This window comes from Tursiops truncatus, chromosome 12 (assembly GCF_011762595.2).
Source record: "Tursiops truncatus isolate mTurTru1 chromosome 12, mTurTru1.mat.Y, whole genome shotgun sequence".
Lineage (NCBI taxonomy): Eukaryota > Metazoa > Chordata > Mammalia > Artiodactyla > Delphinidae > Tursiops > Tursiops truncatus.
Genome location: NC_047045.1, coordinates 47,980,444 through 48,007,757, shown reverse-complemented (window position 1 = coordinate 48,007,757; position 27,314 = coordinate 47,980,444). Strand labels below are relative to the sequence as shown.

Here is a 27,314-nt window from a genome sequence, read left to right as displayed (position 1 = left end):
TAGTGGTCCAAAGATTATTGTCCAAGAGGCTAAGACATCTTTACAACCTGGTCTAATGATTCACTTTTCTTTATAAGTGCTTTAATTACATATAGAGGAAAAGAAAATAATATATATGTTTTAATCAGATTAGTTTCAGAACAAATAAAATAACACATTAGAGAAAAAAATTACTTAAAAATAGTTGTATTTATATTCCACAATTTGCTCAAATACTGGTTTTCTTATAAACTTTCTACAGGATGTTTTTTAAACAAATTCTTCACATTGTATCTTGACTATGGACTTACGGAATTTCAGGGAAATAGTTCTGTGTGTTTTTATAGCTTAATTTGTACTATAGGGATGGCAGGTGGTCACATGCAGTCCATGTGGGATTCTAACATGACATTTAGTGAGTTTTCTGATGTGGACCATCCCTTTGATGCTGAAGGTAATGCATCTGTTGAAAGAAGTGATTGTAGATTTGGATTACTGCTCTCTGCATCTTCCAGTTTTTCTGTGTTATCTTCCCAATTAATGTGGAATCTTGTGACTCTGGGATTGGATGCCAAAATGTTCCTTTGAAGCTAGAGGAAGAAGGAAATATATAAATGGTAAACACTAAGAAAGTTAGATTACCATACACAAATAGACCTTAATAGAATGGTTCTTTATATTAGTACTCCTTAAGGGCTAATTCATATACAAAAGTGTAAGTCAAGTAAAGCACATTAAACATAACATAAACAAGAAATAGGGCCGAAGCAAAGAAATTATTTTAGTCTAATGGAAGCAAGATGTGGAGAACCTGAGGGAATTATCCAGCTCTTTTACTATCCAACAAAATATTCTAACTCTGTACTTGTTTCCTAAAGGGGAGAGAATCTCTTAAATGCTTCAGAGGATGCTTTATTTAACAAATTAACATGCTTTCCAGATTAATGTGGTGTTTCTTTACTAATATTTTCAAGGAAAATGAAAAATATTCCCACATATGACCTCTCATTATTAATAGTTTCCTATCTTTTAATTATTATGGCTCATTCTTAGAAACAATATTCTAGTTTCTTCTCTTTTTGCTATACAAGGAACCATACAGGTAACTAATAAATTAGAAATGGAACGTTCCACATCAGAATAAAAAACCTTCCAGCCTTATTATCAGAAAGGAGAACATTCCATTCTACTCCCATGTAATTTTTCTTGCATGGTCTGGCAGATAGAGTGTTATGTTCAATCTCACAAAAATCACCAGTTACTAAACTATTACGGCTCCCAATGGAAAATCATAAAGTACTTAGTATTTTTGAGAATACCGAATCACAGATTTTCAGCTTCTCACTCAGAAGCTACGCTGTTTTCACCACCAGATAATATTTAAGACCTTTAGTTTAACCTCTGAGAACAGCACATAAAGCAAGGCGTACAGGAGTTTTGAGATAACAACGTTCCTATGAAAAACAAACACAAAACTTCCCCCCACAATTTTGGGAAGAGTTACAGACAAAAATATTATTGAATAATCAGTAAAACATGAATTTGAATGTCTAAAGACTGAAATGGATAGAATCATGACGTATGGGGAATGCCACACAGGGAGCCATTACTAGAGACCTGTTTCTTACAGGAGGCACTTCCAATTTTCTAAATCATCAGAGACTCTCAAGGTGCCGAACCAACAGTAATTACTAATGACTAATCTGGAGGTAGGGTTTGAGGTCATCCCTGGTAATGGAACAAAGATTAGTTTGCTCAGTTGGCACAAGGACCTCAAATTTATTTTGTCTCAAAGCCATTTTCATAGTGTACCATGAAATGGCAATTGCTTAAAAAAGTTGTATAGTAAAATTAATGAAAAAGGAAAAATCAGAGCATTACCTTAGAAAAGTCTGGTTTTACTGGCGGATTTTCCCTTAATTCTGTCTCAGTATATTCATTATTTACATAATAACCAACTCTAATAAATTCTTGACCTCGATAGGTGCATGTAATTAGCACAACTGTTACACCTACTGCATCTGCATCTGGAATGAGTCCCGGATTAGGTGCATCAGCCTAGAATAATTTAAAAAGAAAAGAAACACACGTCACAAAAGGTTGTTAACCATAAGCAAAACTGGAGTTTTGGTTACACTGAGCACCTTTGGTTAAGGGTGCAGCAACCAAAATGTGGAAATCATACTGGGAAGGCAAATGCTCACTTTTTTTTTTGAAACTGACGTATAGCTAGAAAATATAATTCACGTGTTTCTCCACAGTATACCTAAGAACCCTGAGCACCTGAAAGCATCACTACATCTAGAGAAAAATAATTCTGGCTACAGTGTGTGGTTGTTCATGAGGGATTATGCAATATTCAATAATAGAACCTTTTATAAAATATAGTAAGCAAATCAATAGTCTTATTAATTCCAACCTTTCCCAGTCATAATTTTCAGACCTAAATTAGTAAATATTCAGTTATCTCCATATAGCCTTTTGGCAGCAAATGTTTGTTATCCAGTTTCCCAGGACACATATTCTCATATCCACTCATCCACCCTTCACAGATATTCTAATAGTAAATTAATATAAAACTGAAAATGGAATGGAAATAGTTATATAGATTTTCAAAAAATACAAATAGTCCCACATATGGAAATTCAATGAAGGTAAAGATTGTTTGAGGCAGATGTAATCAATGATCTTGTTTTGAATCAAAGTGCTGTAAGCTGAACCTTGAGGAACGCAGAAGGTGGGGCAAGTGAGCTAGAGGTGGCTGAGAACATAAGTGAAGGCTAGCGCCCTGTCCACAGCCGTGTGGAAGACAGTAAGGACACTGGTTGGAAGGAATCACAGACTGGGGACAGGCAGTGATGGTGAGGCATTGAGCATGACCTGAAGCAGCTATTCTGAGTGGTAAGTGCATGAAGTCCCAGTAAGTGCATGAAGTCCCAGCAGATTGGCTTACTCTTGCTACGACACTAAGGACCATCCCTGGGCCTCGGTGAACACTTCAGCCAATGTCTTAGCTTGGGAACTCTTCTGACTAGTGTTCTCAGTCAGGCCATTATCATAGAAGACTCATGATTACAGTATACCTACCATGTGTAGGGGACACAAAAAGGCATAAAACACTCACCTAGTTACCCAGACTAAAAATCTGTCACCCTCAGCTTCCCTACCTCCTCCATCTAGGCAGTTTCAATGTTTCCCATCTCTGACAGCAGAATTCAAGTCTTTATCTCTTATCTGGAATATTGCTAAAACTTCCCTACTGGTCTGCCCCAGCAGTAGCCTATTTGCACTGAGGCCAGCATTTGCTATCTAAGCACAGATCCATTCCCATCCCTTTACCAGGTTTTAAAACCTCAGATGATTACCCTCATTTCTGAGATAAAGATCTCAGTTTTTAGCTTCATTTATAAGGCCCTTCACAACTGGTCTCCACCCAACATCACAACCCCTTTAACTCCACATCTCTTGGTCTAGAAATGTAGGTTCTTTAAAATGTAATAATAAGCTTTCATGCCTCTGTGCCTTGCATATACTCCTTCCCTAACATTCTGAAAAATTCATCTTTGAAGCTTGCATCAAATGTATCCTTTTTAGTGAAACCCTTTCTAACTCAAAGGTGTAATTAATAGCACTCTTTATGCACTCATATTATTCAACACAAATCCTCTTTTTTTTTTTTTTTTTGCGGTACACGGGCCTCTCACTGTTGTGGCCTCTCCCGTTGTGGAGCACAGGCTCTGGATGCGCAGGCTCAGCGGCCATGGCTCACGGGCCCAGCCACTCCGCAGCATGTGGGATCTTCCCGGACCGGGGCACGAACCCGCGTCCCCTGCATCGGCAGGCGGACTCAACCACTGCGCCACCAGGGAAGCCCACAAATTCTCTATTAATGTATGTCCAATGATCTAAATATGTTTCCCCTTCAGTCTTCTCTGCGATTCTATGCTTTATCTCGGGCAGGCATCCCATCCAGCTCATCTTTGTGATCTCGAGTCCAGCATAGCTCTAGGCACACAGTATATACTTAGTATTTTGAAATTCATTCGTAACTCAGTTCCTGCCCTGACGTGGTTTATGATCTCTCTTGGAGAGATACCAGAATGGGGACAGAGGGCCTGTCCTCAGAATATGCCGTTTGCCTTTGGGTGGAGATGGGAAATAGAGGTAGTTCAGTAATATGGGAACTTTCCCCTCTATTGCTTCCCATCCCCTCAGCAAATTGTTTCTAGGCATGTTTGTGTTTTAAAAGTTGTTTGCCAAAGGATTCAGCTTGAGCAAATTCAAGGAGAGAAGCCTGCAGGCCTCTCAGATCATTTAGGATGGAGAAGGGATCAGCAGAGATCTTTGACTCCAACAGGCAATACTAGGCAGACGTCCAGGCACCTTCCTGCTAGCCTTATTCTGAGGCAAAATCCTGGCAGACCAGGGGAATGCTATGGTAGTTTGTTTAAAACATAAAAACTGTTTTAGTTCCTTTCTGCTGATAATGGTGAATCCTGAAAAATGCATAGGCTGAACATATGATCTAAATCACACTGTACTTGCTTTGTACTTTTGGCAACATGTGCACAGGATACCAAGGTAAAAATCACTAGAGGGAAATAGTTTTGAGTAATTTTTTTCCTATGATACTTCAAGCCAAAAGCTAAGGAGTATTCTTAACCAACATAAACACACAGAAAAGATTTTTAAAAGTTTGTTTCAAAAACATGGCATTTATTTGCAAGTTCTGTTTTTTGTTTTGTTTTAGCAGCATAGAAAGGTATATTACTACCTCTCAAATCAAGTTTCTTGCATCATAAATTATCATCTGTGAAGTAGAGGTTCTCCAGGCTTGTGGGTCAGAGCAAATACTGCTTCTTTGTATAACAATTTCAAGAAGCTAAGAGAATAAAAGCTTAGTTCCAATTATAGAAATAGGCACTGCCTGTCAGTGATTATACTAAACTGCTTTATTCCTCATTTAATCCTCATAACGTTCTTATGAGGTAGGCTAGTATCCACGTTTTAGGGATGACTGGAGTGACTAGGGGAGGCTGGGAGCCTGTCTGAAGTCACACGTGGCTAATAAGCAGCAGAGTGGGATCTGAACCAGGTCTACAACTGCAGTGTATCCCCACACAGTCACACAACTCAGCTTCACAGCACTTTTAATATATTTGAGCCTTTAGTCAATATATTTAAGCTTTTCTTAACTGTTTATTTAAAATATAGTATTTGTTGCTTTTTATTTAATAAAAAGCACTAGGGCTAGGAGAACAAAATTCTGAATTCTATATTTAGGAGAGGGGAGGGAGCAGTAGCAGCTCTAGAGATACCATATGTTTGAGAGATTCTTAGCTCATATCTGGTGGGATTATTTGACCAACAGTATTTATTTAAATTGGTCCCATCTGTGAAGTGAGCGAAGTGAGAGGTCAGGGAGAGAAAAGTTAGATTTTCAGTGGGTTCTACTTAACTAATGAGACTGTTGGGTAGAAATACTTGTAACAAAATTAAGAATAATAGTTTTTTAAAAAGCAATGGCTAGTTACTCTTTGGATTATTATAACTATCTCCCTCTAATAAACATGGATAATTGAGAAGTGACTGAATAGTTTTATACAACAATTTGACATGGATTAAAAGAAGTAATATTTTTGAATGCAGAAGACAATGTCTGAAGACTTGGCACAGACCTAAATACTGTCAGTGGTATCTGAGAACATAATTATGTTAGCAGAATTTCTCCTCACAAATGATAAATAGAGTTGTGGATTTGTAACTGTAATCCTCTATAAGAACTGTAGAGTAGATGCTTTAGTAGACCACTGGACTTCATTTAGTTCCAGTGACCCAAGATCTCGTAGATCTCTATCTTCTAAGATACCTGATAACCTAGCTGAGTTATTGAATATGCTGAAATAAAGTTGTTTTGTTATATCATCATCATTCCTAGTGGCTGAAACTATAATCTGAAAATGCATATTACTAACTATCCCCAGTTAGTAGTAAGCATTTTGAATCCCTGTTTGGGGCTGCTGGACAGCCACCCTGAAGGTCTCATACTAAGGGACTATTCACAGGAAGAGCCCCAAATTAACCACCACGTGGCCCTGACAGAGTATAAGGTTTACTGCATGCTGTGCAAACCCTGAAGTATAAACATCACAGTAACATCTCTCAGCACACAAAACCAGGAAGTGGCATTCCTTCATGACACAGAGACTTCTTAAAACATGATAGAAGCAGACAAAAAGTGAATGCAGCAGAACCAGAGTGATTTAACCCAAAGGGAAAGGGTTAAGGACCATTTAGAAATGTATTTGGCATACATATTTACCAAGAATAATCTTACCTGAAATACAAACATATGCCTTCCTGCAGGAACAGGGCCCACTAAAACAGAGTCTAAAACTTGATCGTATTCTTCACTTTCTGCAGAGCCCACATAGATAATTTTCCATTCCAGGTCTAGGGTTAAAAACCAAAACATTATTTCATATTCATTAATTACATTATGAGATGACATCAAAGACCCTTTGAATGTCCACTTACACCATTTATTGGCTGCTAAAATTGGCTTTTCATAGCAGAAAACCCAGAAAGGCACTGAAGTGCTCCTTATAAATTTGAGTGTGAAATTCTTACATTTCATAGCAGAGTTTCTCAAAATGCTGTTTTGTGAAATACTGGTCCCTGGGCAGGGCTCCTCACAAACAAAACAACATGGCCAAAAACTTGGGAAATACTACAACCTTCTCTTGAGGATTCATAAAGCACACTGGCAGAGCAAGGGGTCTGAAAAATCCTTCAGTAAGGAACACCAGTACCATTAATCCAGTGTTTCCCAAACTGATTTGGCTAAGGAATCCCTCCCCCCCTTTTCTGTATGTCATCTTTTAACAACCTGCTAAGCACACTTTTGAAGGGCTCCCCCATGCTATGTTGCACAGATCCAAATCATCGAAGAGCTCCAAAGTGGAAAAATCATTACTTGCAAACTGCTCTTGTGGATCAGAAGCCCCTTAGGGCTTCAACTCATCAACTGTTAAGGGTTCACAGCAGGGTTTTTCCCTCATGGCACCCCTTCATGGCATACATTCTTTACACTGGGAAGAGGAAAACCAAGAATCCTTATACCACTTGATACATCAGAATATTTACAGTGGGAACAGGCACAAGTAACAAGACAGAATAAAGTGCAACCTAAGACGTTCCGTGTAATTCAGACTTTACTGAGCACCCTTTACAGTGTGCTCTGTGAGAAGAACCCAGAGATGAGTCAAATGATTGTTCTTTGGAAGAGGCCTCCTCTTTAGTAGGGGGAGAAAGACCACTCTACAAATTCTCTGAGACCTCCTGGTCCTCTTAGGGTGTTTGGCACTGTGTGGCCTGCCTCTTGGATTCACTCCACAGAGTCTACACCAGCAACCAGAGGGTGTTTCTGGGCCACCTGTGGAGAATCCAGTTAATGTCACCATGTATTGTCATTTTTCTGTAACTTTGTAGATATTTTTGTTCCCTAAATAGATAACAGTAGTAGTATAGGTGATACTTATTCATACTGTATTACAAACTGCAAGTTATTGAACTAAAAGATCCCTTAGGTTTATATTTCTTTTATTATGTCATGGTTCTGTCCCAGACCTAGACCACCTTATCTCCAGTTTCTAGCACATTTCCAGATGCAGGGTCCTACATCTGACATCTCATGAGATCATCTGTTTGTTGATGAAGATTAAGAGAGGGAACAAGCAGTATGAATATCTAGTCAGAAGGAAAAGCAAGTACAAAGTCCAGGCAGTAGGCACATGCTTGACATGCTCAAGAAAAAGCAAAGTCGCCAGCGCAGGAGCAGAATGAGCAAAGGGGAAAACAGCCAACCATGAAATTGGGGGCAAGAGGCGTGGCCAGATGATGCAAGATCTTGAAGGCCATCATAAAGATTTTAGGCTTTTACACTGAGTGGCATGGGAAGCCACTGGAGGGTTTTGGGTAGAGGAGTGACATGATCTGACTTTCATTTTAGGAGGATCATTTTGGCTGCTGTGTTCAGTGTAGACTGTAAGAGGGCAAGGGAAAAAACAGGAGACTAGTTCAGCTGAGGCAAGAAATTATGGTGGCTTGGACCACATGTAGCCCTGGGGGCGAGAAGGAGTAATATTCTGGATAAATCCCGAAGATAGAGCCAGCAAGAGCCACTTATTTTTACAGGGGGCAGGGGAGGGAAACAATCAGGAGTTCTAGAGATAATGAATAAGTGGAGATAATGAATAGGTCTGGTAAAAATTTAGTTGAAAATAGGTGGGATCCCTAGGGAGTGAGCCTGGGCACTCTCCAAAGTTAAGAGGTTGGGGAGATAAGATCAATAAAGTCACAAAACTAGTGGCTAGTGAGGTAGGTAACCCAAAAGTCAGTTGGAGAAACGGTTTTAAGAAGAAAGGGGTGTGGAAGCTACTAAACTAGCTGAGTAGAGATAAGACTGGGAATTGTCACATACAGGTTTTCATAATGCTTTGTTCATTTCATGTGTATCTGTACCACTCTGTATCGTGCTCTTAGCTCAATTGGTATAAATTGGCATTTGTGGTCTGGCATAGGAACATGGTTATGACTTAAAAACTTACTTTCATAAAATACCTACTATGTGCTGGGCATTGGCCTTGCCACTTCACACCTGTTGTTTAAAACCTCAACAGCTTTGTATCATATGGATTTAATTATACCTATTATACAAATAGGAAAGTTAAGACTCAGAGAGGCTAAGTAACATACCCAAATTCATACAGCTAGTAAATCGAAGAATCAGAATCCAAGCTATGTCTCTGCTTGGACATAAACTCCAAAGCCTGGACCCAACTTGGACCCAACTCCAAAGCCTGGGCTCTTTCCAAAAATCTAAGGAAGATAAATTATTCCTTTTAGTTCTCAAATGAATAGTGAAATAAAGGAACTTAATTGTGGGAGGTGGGAAGGAATGGGTGAGGGCAGAGGCCATGAGGAGATAATCTAGCCTTAAGGAGTATAGGCTGTAACTCAGGGAACACCTGTAGCTTAATTTTTATGCTTATGGATGCTTGCTGTAGCTACTGAGTTTAAAATGCTCAGTACTTATTTATAAATCAGCATCAGTTGTTTTGTCCTTTTTTTTTTTTGGAACCCAGCTTTCATTCCCTTGTCTCCTATATTTGAAACAAGAAGGGATATGGTCAGATGCTTTGCACAGATTATCACTTGAAGGAGTTTACTCATTTATTTAAAAAGTTAACTGTTTCATTTAATCATGGTAATCCCAGCCTGCAAATTATCTCCATTTGTGGTAGGAGTGAGGGAAGTCACCAAGGGAATTTCAAACTAATTACACTACTTGGGAAGACCTGTGATCTAGGGGGAAGTATGTAGTCTTTGTGAATTAGTACAAGCCTGAGGTTTTAAAGTAGGAAGCACCATTGAGTTCTGGTACATTATAAGTATTCAACTGACAGTAGCTATAATTATTGATATTGATCAACTTAAAAAAAAAGAAAAAGCTCCATTCAGTAAAGAAGCAGAGAGTCAGCAATCCACAAGGCATAACAAAGAGAGAAATAAAGTCAATCAAAACTTGTACAGGCTTGGTGACCATCAGATCAAACACATCCAAGGTCTCCTATCTCCCAGATTTACAGGAAAGCCTCTGCTTAAATCTGTGGATTGCTGTCCTACCCCTGTATAGGTCTTACAGTAGAAACAAGTATATTCTCTTAAGAGTAAGTACTCCTTAAGGCTTTCTCTGAAGCAAAGCTACAGGGCAGCTTTTAAAGGAAAGTGAAAACATTTGGGGGCTATTGACAACTTAAAGTATGGAAAATGGCGGCCAACCTCTGACTTGGGACTTGAGACAAAATTATAAAGTGAAAATTTCTCTTCAGAATATTCTTTAGTTCAATTTCAAGAACAAATTTTTTTAAAGAACTGCAGTATAAAAGATGGGACCTATAAGAAACCTTTGCTAAGTAAACTCAATTTCCTTAATCCACACAGCCTCTAGGTGGAGTATGTAAGCATGGCACCTTTTTGAAAGATTCCTTTGCAGCTTTGGTATGACTCAGCTTAAACTCTTAAACAATACTAAATAAACGCCCAGTATAGATGCCCTGGGAAGAGAGGTATACAAGCAGAAGTAGGTATATTCCTGACATTAGTAAAAACTTTGATGTGATTCAGCTGGGTTCTGAACAGATCCTAGTTAACAAACAGAACACATCAATGGCAGGTTTCAACCATCCAATGTCAAAGCCCTGTAACAACATCCTGAATCATCTAACTTCCTTGTTCAGAACTGGCTCCTAAAATGGAAGGTATCACTTAGAAATACCCGTAATTTCAAGAAGTTCTAATGCCTAAAACACTGTAGTATAAGTTGGAAAGGACTCAATAGTTTTTCATGCATTTGCCCATTTTTATATGCAATTGGTAATAAAAAGGGAAAATTAGTTTAAAGGGCATGAAAATGGGCCTGGTGGCTGAAGTGCTTATGGTAGTACTATGGGAAAGTAACCAAATAGTTTCAAAGTACCGTAATAAGAAAAATCCCCTTTAATGTTATTACCAATGGCCTATTTAGGAATTAGTTTAATAAATGAGTCGTCTTTGAAAATGTGCCCTACTTATATATGTGCATTTGTGCTATATATATGTAGTAAAACTATATGGAAGAGCACAGACTAAAGTGTTAATTATGGTTACTTAGAGTGAGATGGGGGAAAGTATTGAGTACAGAGGACTGTTAACTTTATATATGTATGTACAACTTTTTAAAAAGTCTATTACAATGAGCATATATTGTTTTTGCAATTTAAAAAGTTAACAAGTTAACACCCTACATAAAATACATTATACAGAGATTAAGAACTAATTTTTAAAGTGAAAGTGCTTTACATGCCTTGATTAGCATATAATTTAAAGTGCATTTTGCTAAACATACTTGTAAGTTCAAAGAAGTATGTCCCCTATTTAATTGTTGAATTACCATTGATGAAGTTAAACTTTTTCCCCCTCAAATTTTGAAAATGGAGCACTGGATTGTTTTAATAAAATCGCAAAGACCTTGGCAGATTTTAGCTTTTTAAATTTATTACTGCATATATTAAATATTTATCTTTTTGAAGACCTTAAAACGTACTTAGAAAAAATAGTAAAAAATTCTGCATTGCCATCAGGACTTTACCTTTTATTTCCTAGCCCACTTTAGTGTTTTATGTTCAGGGTATTTGGATGTGGAGTTACTGTATTTAGATTTCAACACGTTCTTGAAGAAAGTCTTCTTTCAGACTACTTAGAAGCCAGTGATTAAGTCCTGGAAATTATTTAAGTATTTTACTTATTTCTGTTCTCGGGTTAAATGTAACTTCCTAGCTTAGCAATATTTTTCTTCCTGAGAGGAGAGAAGATTTCGGTCATTAAGGATGAGGAGTCCACGCTGGTCTGGGCGAGCCTGAGTGCCAGCATCCCCAGGCGCCCCGAGCATCCCGGGCGCCGGCCGGGGAGCGCCGGCCCGCGAGCACCGGCGGCCCCCGGGAGCACCGGCCCGCGGCGCCGAGGGGCCGAGCCTGCGCCCGCCTCCCCTGCTGGTTGGTCCAGGGAGCCAGAAATCAGCGCAAGGACAGCCTCGCTCTCCTCCCCGAGGCGGCCGGGCATGGCCACCCGGGAGAGTACGGCAACTCCAGCGTAAGCCCTAAAAATGGATCTGCCTCTTGCTCGGGGGCAGGAAGGTGGGCAGGCGGGGCGCCGCGTTCGTCACCCGCGGAGAGGAGGCGTCGTGACGCCGGGGTCGGTGGCCCAGTTCTCTACTCTCGGTAAGATGGCTCCGCTGCGAACTCGCCGGCGCGACCACACACATATGCCTCTCCTTCCCACCTCCTCACTGGGGCCGTGGGGGCCGCGGAGGCCGTTGGCGGCCGGGGGCCAGCCCAGCGCGACCCCCGGCCGGCGCCACGGGCGCGAGTGCGGGTCTCGCGAACCGTCCGCCCGCCAGACAAAGCTGACAACATGGCTACCTCCGCTCGAACAAGTTCCTCGCAAGTTGAGCCGCGGCAGGCGCCCGGGCTGCGGCCGAACGCCGCGCGCGCCTCGCCGGCCGTCGTCCATCAACTTCAAGTTTCCCTCCGCAGAGCCGAGCCCGCAGCCCGCCCGGCGCTAAGCACCGGCCGCCCGCGCGAGGCCGGGCCCGGGAAACTTTCAACGTCTGCAGCCCGCAACTGACAGCCCGGCGGCGGGCGGGCGCCCGACTCACCTTCAGACAGGTCCTCGATGCACTCGAAGGTGATCTCGAACTGGAATGGGTTGTAGAAAGGAGAAGGGTTATCCAGCACCACTACATTGTTCACCTGAACCTTTGCCATATTTTGAAAAAAACACAAACAATGGGAACGGGGGCTTGTTGCGGCACAATAAAGTCCAGCGCGTGGCCGCTCGGGAGAGCGCAGACCCCCGCCCCGGCGCTGGCCCGACGTCGTGCAGCGAAGACTTGAGAAACTTTTTTTTCCTCTTTTTATTTACACGGGAACACTCCACAGTGTTTTGCAGCTTTCCTATTTCACTAAACTACAGCCCATTCTGCTCTGATAACTAGCAGCGTTGTCCACGATTGGCTGCACCCGAGCTCTGACCCTCCTCCTCCAGCGAGGGCCTCCGCGGCGAGCAAGATGGGCTCCCGCTCTCGGAATGGACTCGGAAACTTTAACTGCGGCTCCACCTGCTGGTGTGGATTAGGACAAAGGCGGAGAACAAAGTGAGTGGAATACGGGCTGTGAGGCCCGCGCGGAGGCCGCCGGCGGCGGCGGTGGGAGGGGCGGCTCAAGCCCCGCCTCCGGCCCGGCGGCTCCCGCGCCTCACGTCGGGCGTGGCCTCGGTGGGGCGGGGTCGGAGGAGGAGGCGTGGCCACGGCGGGGAGGGTTGCTCGTCGTCCGCACGGCGGCGGGAGAGCGCGATCTCCGGCGAAGCCCGCCCCTCGGGTTTGCTTAGTGTGGTTTTTTGGTTTTTTTTTTTTCTTTTAACGCTTTCTTTACATAAGTCCAACGGCTGTGCCGGCTTTCTACTGAATTTAGCAGATGTGAATTCGCTGTCTACACTAGGTTAGGTTCACTTGTCTGTATATTGGGTAGTATTTGAGGTACAGGGAAGGGGTGGTTGCAGTGGAAGTAAATTGCATTTTATAGACTGATGCCAGCTCGAAAGGAGCAAAGCCATTTTGGAAATCTAGTTCTTGGCCAGTATGCGTTTGGGCACGACAGCGCCGTTAGTTAAATAGATACAAAATGAAGGGCGAGGAGACGCTTTTCCACCCACACTTTGTGGAATAGGTAATATTTGGGCTGCACCTGGGTCTTCCTCCTCCCATTCCAACCGGAAAGTCTGGAATTAGAAAAAGATGATTAAAGGTGGGATCAGTTACGCCCAGGTTTCTCCCGTGCGGTGGGCACAGCAGGAACATAAAAGGAGAAAATGGAAGTGTCAGGAGACCAAAGGGCAACAGATAAAACAGAGAAGGGAAAAGCAGAGGAGAAACCACAAAAGCATACCAAGACATGCAATTTTCAAAAAATTCATGACCTAAACCGTTAGTAAGTAAAAATTTGTGGCAGACACCACAAGTTCAGAGGAACCTTTGCTTGATTATTCTCCATTCAGTGTCAGTGTATTTATGCTGCTTGACTACCTCTGTAGGGAAAGGGAGAGCTTGTAACACATTTTTAAGGTTGTTGAACTGCTTCTATTTACTAAGTGAGAGGGGTATAAAGGGATTTTTTTTTGCTGCTGCTGCATAAACCATTTTTTTCCTTAAGTATTTTGAAATGAAACAATTAAACTTGGCTAATTAAATTCAGAGAGAAAAGTATTTAAGTATCATCTATGCTGGAAGTTAGAGAGAAAATTATTTCTTAAGTATCCTCTATGCTGGAAGTTTTCTCTTAGAGAATTTTTCAGTTATCATTCTTTGGGCATTGTTCATACCTAAGTAGTTTGCTTTTGATGACTTTTGATGACTTCTTCATCTGATGGTCTTTTGAAAATTAATATGGGACAGCTAATACCAGGCCTCCCCGCATTTAGGGAAAGTACTTAGAGTGGGGATCCCATTTTATCGTCAGTGGATTAGCAGTCATATATGACCTAGAAAAGGTTGCCTCAAGCCCAGTTGCTTGTGTGCATTAGACTATAAGAGTGATACTGTGGCGACAGATGCAGATTGCGTTGAGTGATAAACTGTATTTTCTGTTCGCTGTTATTAATGCTGGGCCTAACACCGCCTCAGATAAAGTATAAATTGCTGTATGCTGTAAGACACACTGGACATATAAGATAAATAACCATTTGAAGTATAAAACATGACTCCCTTGAGAATGGTGTATGGAGTTTCCTGATTACTGCAGGCACACTTAAGAGGAGATTCTAATCCACTTGCTTTATAAAAATGACCTTATAAGCTTGGTAAAATCAAGTGCATTTTGAATCTGACCATAGGTGTGTCATAATAAGGTGCGTCTTATCATAAGATTCGCTTCTGGTGGTATGCAGCATGAAGAATGAGAAGATTTACTGGATACTACTTGTTTGGCTTATTTTCTTTGAAATCTTTTGTTTAACATGTCGTATATAACAGTATTTAAGGGGGAAAAAAGCCCTCCCTATTAGTTCACTGGAAGCCACAGAATTGGCTCCAGGCCTTTCATATTGCCTTTCGCCATCTTAACTCTCTTTGTTACTGCCCCTCAGAAGTATTAAAGAGCCTTTGGGTATGTTCTCCAATAGTTTCCTCACCGCTGACAGTGCTTTCTAGGAAAGGCCAAAGGGATTCTCAGACGTACCCTCGCATATCTCTAAATTAACTGGCATGCCATAGGGGTAAAGACTGTAAAAGCATTATTCTGGTTTCAGAGGCAGTCTATAAGATCTGTTGCTGAACAACTTTTTGGTGACCCTCAAACAGTTAACGATATTGCAACAGATGGGTCACCATGAATGCTGTCATGTCTTAGGTACCCAAGGGGACCCACATGATGCTTGGAGGTCTACACGGAATGTAATCCCCAAATCACTTCTCTCTGTACAGACTGACTGGGGGAAGGATGGCTGAAAAAGGATGCTTTGGCTCTTAAATGAACAAAGCCTAAATTAATGCCTAGGACAGAGATAAATGAACCTAGTTAGCTATCGTTATGGGCCGAATTGTGCCCTCCACCCCCAAATTCATATGTTGAAGCACTACTATGTCCTCAGTCCCTCAGACTGTGACTGTATTTGGTGACAGGGCCTTTAAAGAGGTGGTTAAGTTAAAGTGAGTCCTTTAGGTTGGGCCCTAATCCATTCTAACTGGCATCTATATACAAGGAGGAAATTTGGACGTAAAAAGAGACACCAAGGGCACTCATGCACAGGAGAAAGACCAGGTGAGGACACAGCAAGAAGGCGGCCATTTGTAAGTCAAATGAAACCAACCTTGCTGACACCTGATCTTTTATGTCTAACCTCCAGAACTGTGAGAAAATAGATTACTGTTGTTTAAGCCACCCAGTCTGGTGTTTTGTTATGGCAGCCCTAGCCAACTAATGCAGGTGTAATTTTTCCTCCCAGAATTAAGTTTATTTGGTACTCTAAGTGTGTTTAATCCACGTACAGTCCATCTATCAAGGGGCCATTTAGCCATGCCAGCAGGCCGTGGGGTGGGGTGGGGTGGGGTGCTGTAGCTGTTCCTCAGAGGAAGTGCCTGCTGTAGGGTGTGCACACCTTAAATTCTGAGCAGACCAGATGCAACTCGCGTCTGTGTTCCAAAGCTCATCTACAGAGGGCTCCTAAGTATCTTAAACTTGAAGTTAAATTGAAGTCACACACAAAACTAGATGAAGGAGTGAGTTAAAATGTACTAGAATTAAATTGGATTAAGTTAAAATATACTGGATTAGGGACTTTCCTCGTGGCGCAGTAGTTAAGAATCCACCTGCCAATACAGGGGACACGGGTTCGAGCCCTGGTCCGGGAAGATCCCACATGCCGCGGAACAACTAAGTCCGTGCGCCACAACTGCTGAGCCTGCACTCTAGAGCCAGCGCTCCGCAACAAGGCAGGCCACCGCAATGAGAAGCCAGTGCACCGCAGCAAAGAGTAGCCCCCCCTCGCCTCAACTAGAGAAAAGGCTGGGTGCAGCAACAGAGACCCAGTGCAACCAAAAATTAAAAATAAATAAATTAAAATATACTGGATTGAAATGTATTAGAACTAAGAATTAAATCAAAGTCTCAGACCCTACCTGCTGCAGAAGTTATCATAGGTATGGAAATGCTGACCTCTTGCCTTTGTTCAAATCCTAAATTTCACCTGGGGTAATTATATTATCACTGTCTTGAATTCTCTTTGAGAAGACATTTGCGTTATCGTCCCCATCTCTTAAAAAAATTCTCATGTAAGGCTTGTTGTAATATGATCTTTAGTTAGTTTAAAGGGCTCCCTATTCTTATTATAGGATGTCAAAATTTCACGACAGTTTTAAATGACAATTTCTGTATGAATGTAGAACGTAGAGATTTGCTGCAGTTTACAGACATTTCTAGAAGGAATAACTCCTAGAGTAATGATTTTAATAATAATAACTCATTATATATGTAGAGAGAGAGTATTTATTATGTGAATTATTGTGCTAGGCTCTGCGGAATATTCAAAGACAAAAACGTATGTGGACATTATCCTCAAAGACCTTATGGTCCAGTAGGAAAGATAACTACGTAATCAAGTCAGTATGGTACAGAATAGAAAGTGTTAGATGCAACTTTAACAGTAATGGTTAAAGTTCTATGGGAGGCAAAATACGGTATCACAATAAAGGCTGTGTGTGTGTGTGTATATATATATGGTATACATACAGATATATGGCATATATGTATATACCTATGATGTTTTCTTTACTATTTGTAAAAAATTTTTAAATAACCTGTTTTTGAGCCTTGTAGCACACTGGTATGGTAGGAAGGTAAAATATTATCATCTCCAGATAACAAATGAGGACACTGGTGCTCAGAAACCTGCTCCTTTAAGTGCTGACTTAGTGCTTCTCTGTTTTCTGTCCACTGTGTCGGATAATATTTAAAGTGGACTTTACGTGGTGCAGAAAAGCAATTGGTATAATTTCCTGGAAGAACCCACAGCCTGGCAGACACTGTAGTAATGACTTGATGAATGAACTCTTGAGGAACAAAGCTCCATGAATGAGGTTTGCCCCGGTATATACTGGGAGTGAGAGGAGGCTGCAGCCAAGGCAGAGCTGTGGGAGCCTCCCCATTGAGGCTGCAGATGCCAAGTCTCCTGTTGCGGGAGGAGTGATTGGGAGGTGGGGAGGATAGATCCTGGAATGCATCATTACACTCTTAATAAGGTTTTTATGTTTGTTACATAAAGTGTGTCCCCCTCCTCCATTCTCTGTAACAGTTTCACTGTTTTGTGTTCATTGCTACCCACCATTAGGTTACAAATTTGTTGAAGAGAAGCTGTGTTTGGCCCCTTATCCATAGCTGGACTATACTGTTAAACAACTTTTGGATGGACTATACTGTTAAACATCTTTTGGATCACTGTCAATAACTAGTCAGCTTTCTGAAGCACCATAATCATGTTTCTTGTGGACAGTCTGCTGATGTCAATATCATGGTATTGTTTCTGACCAGAAGAATATGGATGGACATGCTTGATAATTATATTGTTTCTTTCTTTTTTTTTTTTTTTTTTTGCGGTACGTGGGCCTCTCACTGTTGTGGCCTCTTCCGTTGCGGAGCACAGGCTCCGGACGCGCAGGCTCAGCGGCCATGGCTCACGGGCCCAGCCGCTCCGCGGCATGTGGGATCTTCCCGGACCGGGGCACGAACCCGCGTCCCCTGCATCGGCAGGCGGACTCTCAACCACTGCGCCACCAGGAAAGCCCTATATTCTGTTTCTTGTATCTAGTTTTTAACCATGTGTTCTTAGTCCTCTTATAAATGAAGCTCCTTCTAAACTCGTTTCCTTTTGAAATCAGTCTCTACTTGTAGTCCACTGTCCTTCATGTTTTACATTCTGTCCTTTTCTCTTTCACCCTCCACCTCTCCTGTTTGTCAGAGGCTCTGTCCTTTCCCTAGTACCAGGAAGAATTCAGTGGTAAGTAGAGAGGGGACTCAAGTCTTTAACACATCTCTAGGCTGGACCACTGCTTGCACAAAACCTCTGCTAAGCACAGCAGCTTTTTTAGTCGGTTACTATAGAGACAAATGACGTTAGATGGAGTCACGCTTGACGGAAGCTAGGCAAGTCAGCTTCCTGAGATTGGAGGCCTTATATGCAGGGTATTTTAGAAAAGGTAGAAAACTAGCAAGGATAGGAAGTGGAAAGGTTTCACAATGAACTGATAGCTAATTAATTGGTGGATCTTGTTGGTAGAATTTGTGCCCGTTAAGGCCTTGAATCCAGCATGCAAAGAATCTATCTCTAAATACCCCCGGTATGATTACACAGTGATTTTTTTTTTTTTAATAACAGATATATTGCTATCAACATTTGTATACAGATTTTTGTCGGGGACATATGTTTTCATTTTTCTGGGTATATGCTTAAGAGTGAAGTTGTTGGATCATATGGTAACAAGAAGCTACTAGACTGTTTTCCAGAGTGGCTGCACCATTTCACGTTCCCACCAACAGTGTATAAGCTTTCCAATTTCTCCACATCCTCACCAACACTTGTTACTGTGTCTTTCTGATTATACCTTTGGGTGCTGTGAGAAGTCGTTCTCACTGTGGTTTTGATTTACATTTCCCTGGTGGCTAAAGGTGTTGAGCATTTTCCATTTGCTTATCAGCCATTTGTATGTCTTCTGTAGAGAAATGTCTCTTCAGCTCCTTTAGCCATCTAAAAAATTGGGTTATTTGTCTTTTTTATGGTTAGATTGTGAGTTATTTATATATTCTAAATATATATAGAATATATAGTCTCTGATAAGAGACTTGTATTTACCAGGTTTGCAAAATTTTTCTCCTGTAGTGTAGCTTATCTTTTCATTTTCTTGGGGGTGTCTTTTGCATCACAAAAGCTTTTAATTTTGATGAAGTCCAATGTCGTAATGGCATAACGATATAGACCAACAGGACAGAGTTGATTGTCCAGAAATAAACCCATACATTTATGGTCAGTTCATTTTGATAAGGGTTCCAAGACAATTCATTAGGGAAAGAATCGTCTTTTCAAAAGTTACTGCTGGGAAATTGGACATCCACATGCAAAAATATAAATTTGGATCCCTCTTCACACCATATGCAAAAAATAATTCAAACTGGCTCAAAGACATCAACGTAAGGTGCTAAAAGTATAAAATTCTTAGAAGAAAACACAGGCATCAATCTTCTGGCCCTTGATTAGGCAGTATTTTTGAGAGATGATAAAAAGCACAAGCAAAAAAAGTCTGAATATGGGGTGTTTTTTATTTACATCATTTTAAATTTCTTTCAACAACGTTCTGTACTTTTCACAGTATAAGTTTTATATATTTCTTTTGTTAAATTCATTCCTAAGTATTTTATTCTTTTTGATGCTTTGTAAATGGAATTACTTTCTTATATTTTCGTATTCTTCATTGCAAGTATATAGAGATACAATGGGTTTTTTAAAATTGATTTTGTATACTTCAACCTTGATGAACTCATTTGTTAGTTGTAGTTTTTAGTGATTTCCTTAGGATTTTCTATATGTAAGATCATGTCATCTGCAAACAGGGATAGTTTTCCTTCTCCCTTTCCCTTCTGGATGTCTGTTATTTCATTTTTTGCCTAATTGGCCTTCCTAGAACCTCCAGTACAGTGTTGAATAGGAGTAGTGAGAGTGAACATCCCTGTCTTGTTTCTGATCTTAACAGGGAAGCATTCAGTCTTACATCAAGAATGATGTTAGTTCTGGGTTTATCAGGTTGAAGAAGATGTCCTTTATCAGGTTGAAGAAGTTCTCTTCTGTTCCTGGTTTGAGTGTTTTTTAATGAAGGGTGGTTGAATTTTGTCAAGTGCTTTTCCTGCCTCTATTGAGATGATCATATGCCTTTTGTCCCTAATTCTATTAATATGAGGATATTACATTAATTGATTTCCAGATGTTATACCACCAATCTTGGATTCCTGAGATAAATCTCACTGGGTTATGGTTATATAGTCCTTTTTATATATTGCTGGATTTGGTTTGCTAGTATTTTGTTGAGGATTTTTGTATATGTAGTCATAAGAGATATTGGTCTTTACTTTGATTTTTGGTGTATGGGTAATACTGTTCTCATAGAGAATGAGTTAGGAAGTATTTCCTCCTTTTCTACTTCTAAAGATGAGTTTGTGAAGGATTCATATTTGATTCTTTTAATGTTTGGTAGAATTCACCAGTGAGGCCATCTGTGTATGGTTTTCTCTTTGTGGGTAGTTTTTAAATTACTAATTCAATCCCTACTTATTATAGGTCTGTTCAGATTTTCTTTTTTTTCTTGAGTCAGTTTTGGTAGTGTCTTTTTAGAGTTTTGTCAATTTCATCTAAATTATCTAATTAGTTGATATACAGTTATTGTTGTGTCCCTTTGTAATACTTTTTATTTCTGTAAAGTCATTAATAATGTCCCATCTTTTTAATTCCTGATTTTAGTAATTTTATTCTTCTCTCTCTTTTTGGTTTGGTCAGTCTAGCTAAAATTTGTCAATTTTTGGATTCATTAATTTTCTCTGTTGTTTTTATATCTCTGTTTCAGTAGTTTCTGTTATATATTATTTCCTTCCTTCCGCTTTCTTTGGGTTTAGTTTGCTCTGCTTTATTTCCAGTATCTTAAGGTGGCAGCATAGATTGTTGATTTGAGATCTATCTTCTTTTTTAATGTAGACGTTTATAGCTATAAGTTACTCTCTGAGCACTGCTTTAGCTGCATCCCATTAGTTGTGGTATGTTGTATCTTCATTTTCTTTCATCTCGGTGTTTTCTAATTTCACGTTGTTCAGCCACCTATTCACTGCATAAATACGTTTCTACACTATCTCTGATAACTGGACTTTCCACTTTTACTTAAAGATTACTTTGACGAACAGTTTATTCCTTTGCAAAGTAGCTCATTCCTTTTTAAACACCTCAAGGTTTCCAGTAGTTCCCTGTAAAATTCTGCACGTTGGTCTCAGTAATTTCTTTTGAAGCCACCCCAAATTAGCCTAATTGCTCTTCCATAGGATAGTTCTCTAAATATGTAATAATTATTACTTTCTCTTCTCTAAATCTTTGTTTCAGGCTAATCATAGCCTATGCAGTAAACTATTTTTTAAGGGGCATTATTTCCATGTCCTTCATTATTTGTTTACTTTCTTTTTTATTAGTATTTCTTTTAAAATTTGATGTCTCAATGTAGATATTAATACTGTACATCAGGAGTCAGCAACTTTTTTCTGTGAAGGGCCAGATATAAATATTTTAGATTTTTGAAGGCCATTCAATGTCTGTCACAACTACTTGACTCTGCCATTGTAGTGTGAAAACAGCCATAGACAGTATGTAAATGATGAGCATGACTGTGTTCCAGAAAACGATTTTTACAAAAACAGGTGGTTGGGCCAGATTTGGCCCACAGATCATAGTTTGCTGACTCCTGCTCTGGATGTTATCTAACCAGTGCAGAACTTAGTGTGATTTTATCTTCACTTCTGAATGCTAGTCTTGCCTTAATGTATTTTTTAGATTGTATTGAAATATTCTGAGGGGAAGTTGGATATAATTCTCATTTATGCTCCTCTATAGGTAAGGTGGTTTCCCCCCCCCCCCCCTTCTGGCTTTTTTCAAGACTTTTTTCTTTACCTTTGATTTTCTAAAGTTTAAATCATATGCATAGGTATGGTTTCTTTAGTGTTTTTCCTGCTTTATAGTCTCTGAGTTTTCTGGATCCATGGTTTGGTGCCTGACATTAATTTTGGGAATTTCTCATTATTGCTTCAAATACTGCTTCTGTTCCTTCTCTCTTTCTTCTTCTGGTATTCCCATTACATACACTGCACGTATGTTACACCTTTTGTAGTTGTTCCATAATTCTTGGATATTCTGTTCTGTTATTTTCCATGTTTTTCTCTTTACTTTTCAGTTTTGGAAATTTCTACTGAGTATCCTTATTCTCAGAGATTCTTTCCGTAGCCATGTCCCCTCTACAAGTGAGCCCATCAAAGGCATTCTTCATCTCTAGTGATTTTGATCTCTAGAATTTCTTTTTGATTTTTTCTTAGACTTTTAATCTCTCTGTTTACAATGTCAGAGACAAATTGTTGATATTCAATGTGAGAACCTGGTAGAGCTCTTGGAGGTGAAACTCACAGAAGTGTGTGTACCCACCCCCTCCATGACTGGGTTCCTAAGGAATTTTTAATTCTCAGAGTTGTCCACAAGGAGGCTCCAGCAATTTGTCAGTTACAGTTCAGGGTTTCCTGTCCCAGTGCTGGTGCCCGTAGAGGATTCTGTTCTGGTAAGTTATAATTCTCTGTCTTTCCAATTTTGGGGGCAGCAGTTTGCCCTGTGAGCTCATTTGTTTTGATGGATCTTAGAACAATTGTTGATTTTTCAGTTTGTTTAGGTTTTCACTTTTTAGGATGGATTAGCAACTTCTAAGCTCTTTAAGTGCTGCACCAGAAACCAGAGGAGCTCACATAGCTTTTTTCCTATGTTTTCTTCTATAAGTTTTACATTTTTCATTTAGGTCTTTAATTCATTATGAGTTAATTTTTGTATTAAATGTGAGGTATGGAGAAATAATGATTTTTTTTCTGCTTGCATAAGGATATCCAATTATTACAGCACCATTTGTGGAACAGATTATCCTTCCTCCATCGAATTGCTTTTTCATTTTTATCAAAAATTACTTGACCATATATTTGTGGGCCTATTTTTGGACTCTTATTCTATTTCATTATTCTGTCTGTCTATATCTTTTCTCCAATACCACACAAAATTGATTACTTCAGCTTTGTAGTAAATCTGGAAATTGGGTTGTGTGAGACCTCCTAGTTTTTTTTTTGGTTTGATTCTTCTATTTCCTTTGCTTCTCCATTTAAATTTTAGAATCACCTTGTCAATTTCTATAACAAGAAAAATCCCACTAGGATTTTGTTTGGACTTGCATTGAATCTATAGAGCAGTTTGGGGAAACATCTTAAAAGTATTGAGTTTTCAGTTCATTCCATGAACATGGAGAATCTCTTGATTTGATTACATCATCTTTGATTTCCTTTATCAATGTTTTGTAGTTTTTGCACACAGATCTTGCACATCTTTTTTAAGATTTATAACCAAGTATTCATATTTGGGGGTAATATTATAAATATATTATTTTAAAATTGCAATTTCTAATTGTTTTTTCCTAATATATAGAAAGATAGTTGATTTTTGTATATTGACTTGCACCCTGCAACATTACTACACTTACTTATTAGTTTTAGTATTTTTTGTAGATTATCTGGAATTTTCTACGTAATCATTTTCTGCAAATATGAACAATTTTAATTTTTCCTTTTCAACCTGTACATTGTTTATTTCTTTTCCTTGTTTTACTTCACTGGCTAGAACCTCCAGTATGATTTTGAATAAGTGATGAGAGCTGATCTCCATGCCATGTTCTGATCTTGGGGGTAAGCATTCAGCCTTTCATCATTAAGTATGTTAGCTGCAGGATTTTTGTAAATACCCTTTTTCAGATTGAAGAAGTTCCCTCTGTTCCCTAGCTTTCTGAGAGATTTATTCTTTTCTTTTTAATCGTGAATGATTGTTGAGTTTTATCAAGTGTTTTTTCTGTATCTGTTGAGGTTTGCTTTTTCTTCCTTAGTTTGTTGATATGATGAATTACAGTGATTAATAGTTGAATGTTGAATTAGCCTTGCATTCTCAAGGTAAACTTCATTTAGTTATGATCTGTTATCATTTTATGTATTGTTTGATTTTTATTTTTTCAGGGTTTTTTGCATCTATATTAATGAGGGGTACTGGTGTGTAGTTTTAGCATATCTTTATCTGTTTTGGGTATCATGATAATGCTGACTTCATTAAATGAGTTAGGAAGTGTTCCTTGTTTCTCTGTATTTTTGAAAGCTTTGGTATAATCGGTATTATTTCTTCCATAAATGTTTGGTAGGTTTAACCATGAAGTCATCTCAGCCTGTAGGTTTCTGTTTTGCATCGCCTTTAACTATAGAATCAATTTTCAAAGTAGATGCAGCATTTTGCAAGTTATCTATTCCTTTTTAGGTAAACTTTGGCAGTTTATATATTTGGAAGAATTTGACCATTTCATCTAAGCTAGGACATAGAGTCATTCATTGTATTTCCTTAGGGCCTATAGTGATGTCCCCTCTTTCATTCCTGATATTTATAACTTGTGTCTCCTCCTTTTTTTTTCCTTGATCAGTCTAGCCAGAGGTTTATCAATTTTTATCAACAGTAGTTATTATAATTACTCATTGTGCTCCTTTCAAAGAGCTTTATTTATATTCTATTTGAAAATCTAAGAATCTGTTAAGTATTTTCTATTGTTATCCTTTTTTTATAGATAAATAAACTGAGGCCTGGATATACGGGCATACCTCAGAGATACTGCAGGTTCAGTTCCAGACCACTGCAGTAAAGCAAGTCATGAATTTTTTGGTTTCCCAATGATATAAAAGTTATGTTTACACTATGCTGTAGTCCATTAGGTCTGCAATAGCATTATATCTAAAAAATAGTACATACCTTAATTAAAAAATAGTTTATTGCTAAAAAATGCAAACCATCATCTGAGCCTTCAGTAAGTCATAATCTTTTTGCTGGTGGAGAGTCTTGTCTCGATGCTGATGCTGCTGACTGATGAGGGTGGTGGTTGCTGAAGGTTGGGGTGGCCATGGCAGTTTCTTAAAATAAGACACCAGGGAAATTTGCCACATCAGTGGCTCTTCCTCTCAGGATTTCTCTGTAGCGTGCGACAATATTTGGTAGCATTTTGCCCACAGTAGAACTTCTTCAAAATTGGAGTCAATTCTCTCAAATCCTGTTGCTGCTTTATCAGCTAAGTTTCTGTAATATTCTAAATCCTTTGCTATCATTTCAGTAATCTGCATAGCATATTCAGTAGCAGTAGATTCCATCTCAAGAAACCACTTTCTTTGCCCATTCATAAGAAGCAACTCCTCAAAAAGTTTTATCGTGAGATTGTAGCAATTCAGTCACATCCTCAGGCTCCACCTCTAATTCTAGTTCTCTGACTATTCCCACCACACCTTCAGTTACAGTAGTAACAGGAAAGATCACCGATCACAGATCACCACAAGAAATGCAATAATCATGAAGAAGTTTGAAGTATTGCGAGAATTACCAAAATGTGACACAGAGACATGAAGTAAGCAAATGCTGTTGGAAAAATGGCACCAGTAGACTTGCTGTACTCAGGGTTACCACACACCTTCAATTTGTAAAAAGCACAGTATCTGTGAAGTGCAGTGAAGCACAGCTCCATAAAACAAGGTATGCCTGTATTAGGAAACTTGTCTATAATATGACAGCCAGAATGACAGATCCAAGGTTCAAATCCAAGTCTAGGTGGCTCCAGAGCCTTTGCGTTTGACCAGCTCTGCTTTATTGACTGGTATAAAGGATGACTCAAAATCTGATAATACTTATGAAGGGAATCCTCTCCTTCACACTGTGACTGGCAGCAAACGTTTCATTTTCATCATTGGACTGCAGTACCTACTATTCTCGGTCTTTGGACTCCTCTCTGTAAACAGCATATAGTTCAGCACTTATTGTCATAAGATCTCTGGAGATCTGTTTGCTCCGTCTAAAAGTTTAGACTGCTCAGTGAGCGTACCTACCAAGGAGAGACAGAAAATGTGGGGACTTCTGTCTGCCACAAAATACTCAATAACACATATTAGATTTTCAGAACATAGAATCTCCCGAGATCTTCCAGTGAATGGATACCTGAAGTAGCTGTCCTGATGCCATCTGTTGTTGGTAGAAATTAAAGCCTTGACTCTATCCCCTTCCCTTTAAAATATAGGAGTTTATTTACCTTCTTAGTTATAAGATATGCTTTCGAAAATAAAAACTAACATAGCTTGCTTGTTTCCTTAGGTCTGACGGTAACTGCTGTAAAAGACTCAGGAGAATGGAATTTGGAGGCTGGGGCGTTAGTCCTTGCAGATGCAGGCCTTTGCTGTATTGATGAGTTTAATAGCCTCAAAGAGCATGACAGAACCAGTATCCACGAAGCAATGGAGCAACAAACCATAAGTGTTGCTAAGGCTGGGTAAGAATTTATTTTCTTTAAAATGTATGGGAATAGTGAGATTAGTTAATATATGACTATGGGAAAATGTGAACCATATTGAACTGCAAGGTATGTTTGGTCCTCTAAGAGATTATCAACTGTCACCGTTCAACACACATTAGTCTTCCCGTGGAGATACGTGAAGAAGTAAATTGAGGTGTTGAGAAAAAGTAAGGTAAGGCTAAAGTATAAATGTAAGTTGACTTAATTCTTGCAGGGAACTTATGAAGAGCTTTCAATGCAGCATTCAACTCGTCCTCTCATTTAGTAATTGTGTGTCTACTCTGGGCATAGTACTGTGTTAGGAATTTTGAAAGATTCGAAAAGAAAAAAAATGTAATTTCTGCTTTTGATGGCATTCTCCTTATATATCCTAATGGAAGGTTTATCACTGCATATAGAAACCTAAATAATATATATTAGCATAAGATGAAGTACCTACTGTGACTCAAGGAGACTCAGAGGTTCAGGTATGTGAGTCTCTGGCTGCACATGACCAATGAGGAGCAAACTCTGCCCCACACCGCCACACGAAGCACAGGGTAATGACAGCTCAGCATAGAGAGAATTTGAAGTCTGTGCTGCACTAAGGGTAAAGATCACAACAGTAGTGCCAATCCCCAGACTAACTGTGATGGTCTTGCACTCTACCTGAAGTGGTATGGTATTATTTGAAGGTAGACTGTAACCAATTAAAGATATAAATGCTAGAACAACCACTAGAAAATAAGAGACAAAACTAAAACTAATATGTAAGTTGTGGAGGTAAAATGCTATCGTAAATAATCCAAAAGAAGGCAGGAAGAGAAGAAAAAGGGAACAAAGAATAGATGAGACAAAGAGAATATAATTAGCAAGATGATAGATTTATTTATTTATGTATTTATTTATTTGGACTACATCAATATTTAAAACTTCGGAGCATCAAAGGATGCAATGGAGTGAAAAATTAACATGTGGAATCAGAGAAAATATTTGCAAATAATGTATCTGAAAAGGAGTTAATAAC

At 39.4% G+C, this 27,314-nt stretch overlaps 2 protein-coding genes across 7 annotated transcripts in view; one reads left to right on the top strand and one right to left on the bottom strand.

The window, feature by feature from the left end:
• MCM9 (minichromosome maintenance 9 homologous recombination repair factor) overlaps positions 1 to 27,314 on the top strand; it is an 82,092-nt gene that overhangs the window by 24,798 nt on the left and 29,980 nt on the right. For all 5 annotated transcript variants that reach the window (XM_033867662.2, XM_033867661.2, XM_033867659.2 and 2 more), the window contains one exon: positions 26,110 to 26,284. In XM_033867662.2, coding sequence (XP_033723553.1) covers positions 26,110 to 26,284 — 175 coding nt within the window. The remainder of the gene's footprint in view (positions 1 to 26,109; positions 26,285 to 27,314) is intronic.
• Positions 108 to 12,722, bottom strand: ASF1A (anti-silencing function 1A histone chaperone). 2 transcript variants are annotated; one of them, XM_004314431.4, is made up of 4 exons: positions 12,236 to 12,722; positions 6,317 to 6,432; positions 1,861 to 2,037; positions 108 to 569 (listed from the first exon to the last, which is right to left on the bottom strand). In XM_004314431.4, the coding sequence occupies exons 1-4, from the start codon at positions 12,342 to 12,344 to the stop codon at positions 357 to 359; spliced, it is 615 nt and encodes a 204-aa protein (XP_004314479.1). In that variant the 5' UTR covers positions 12,345 to 12,722; the 3' UTR covers positions 108 to 356. The 2 variants fall into 2 exon arrangements, with proteins under 2 accessions (XP_004314479.1, XP_019785207.1); XM_019929648.3 differs by lacking the exon at positions 12,236 to 12,722 and adding an exon at positions 8,737 to 10,676.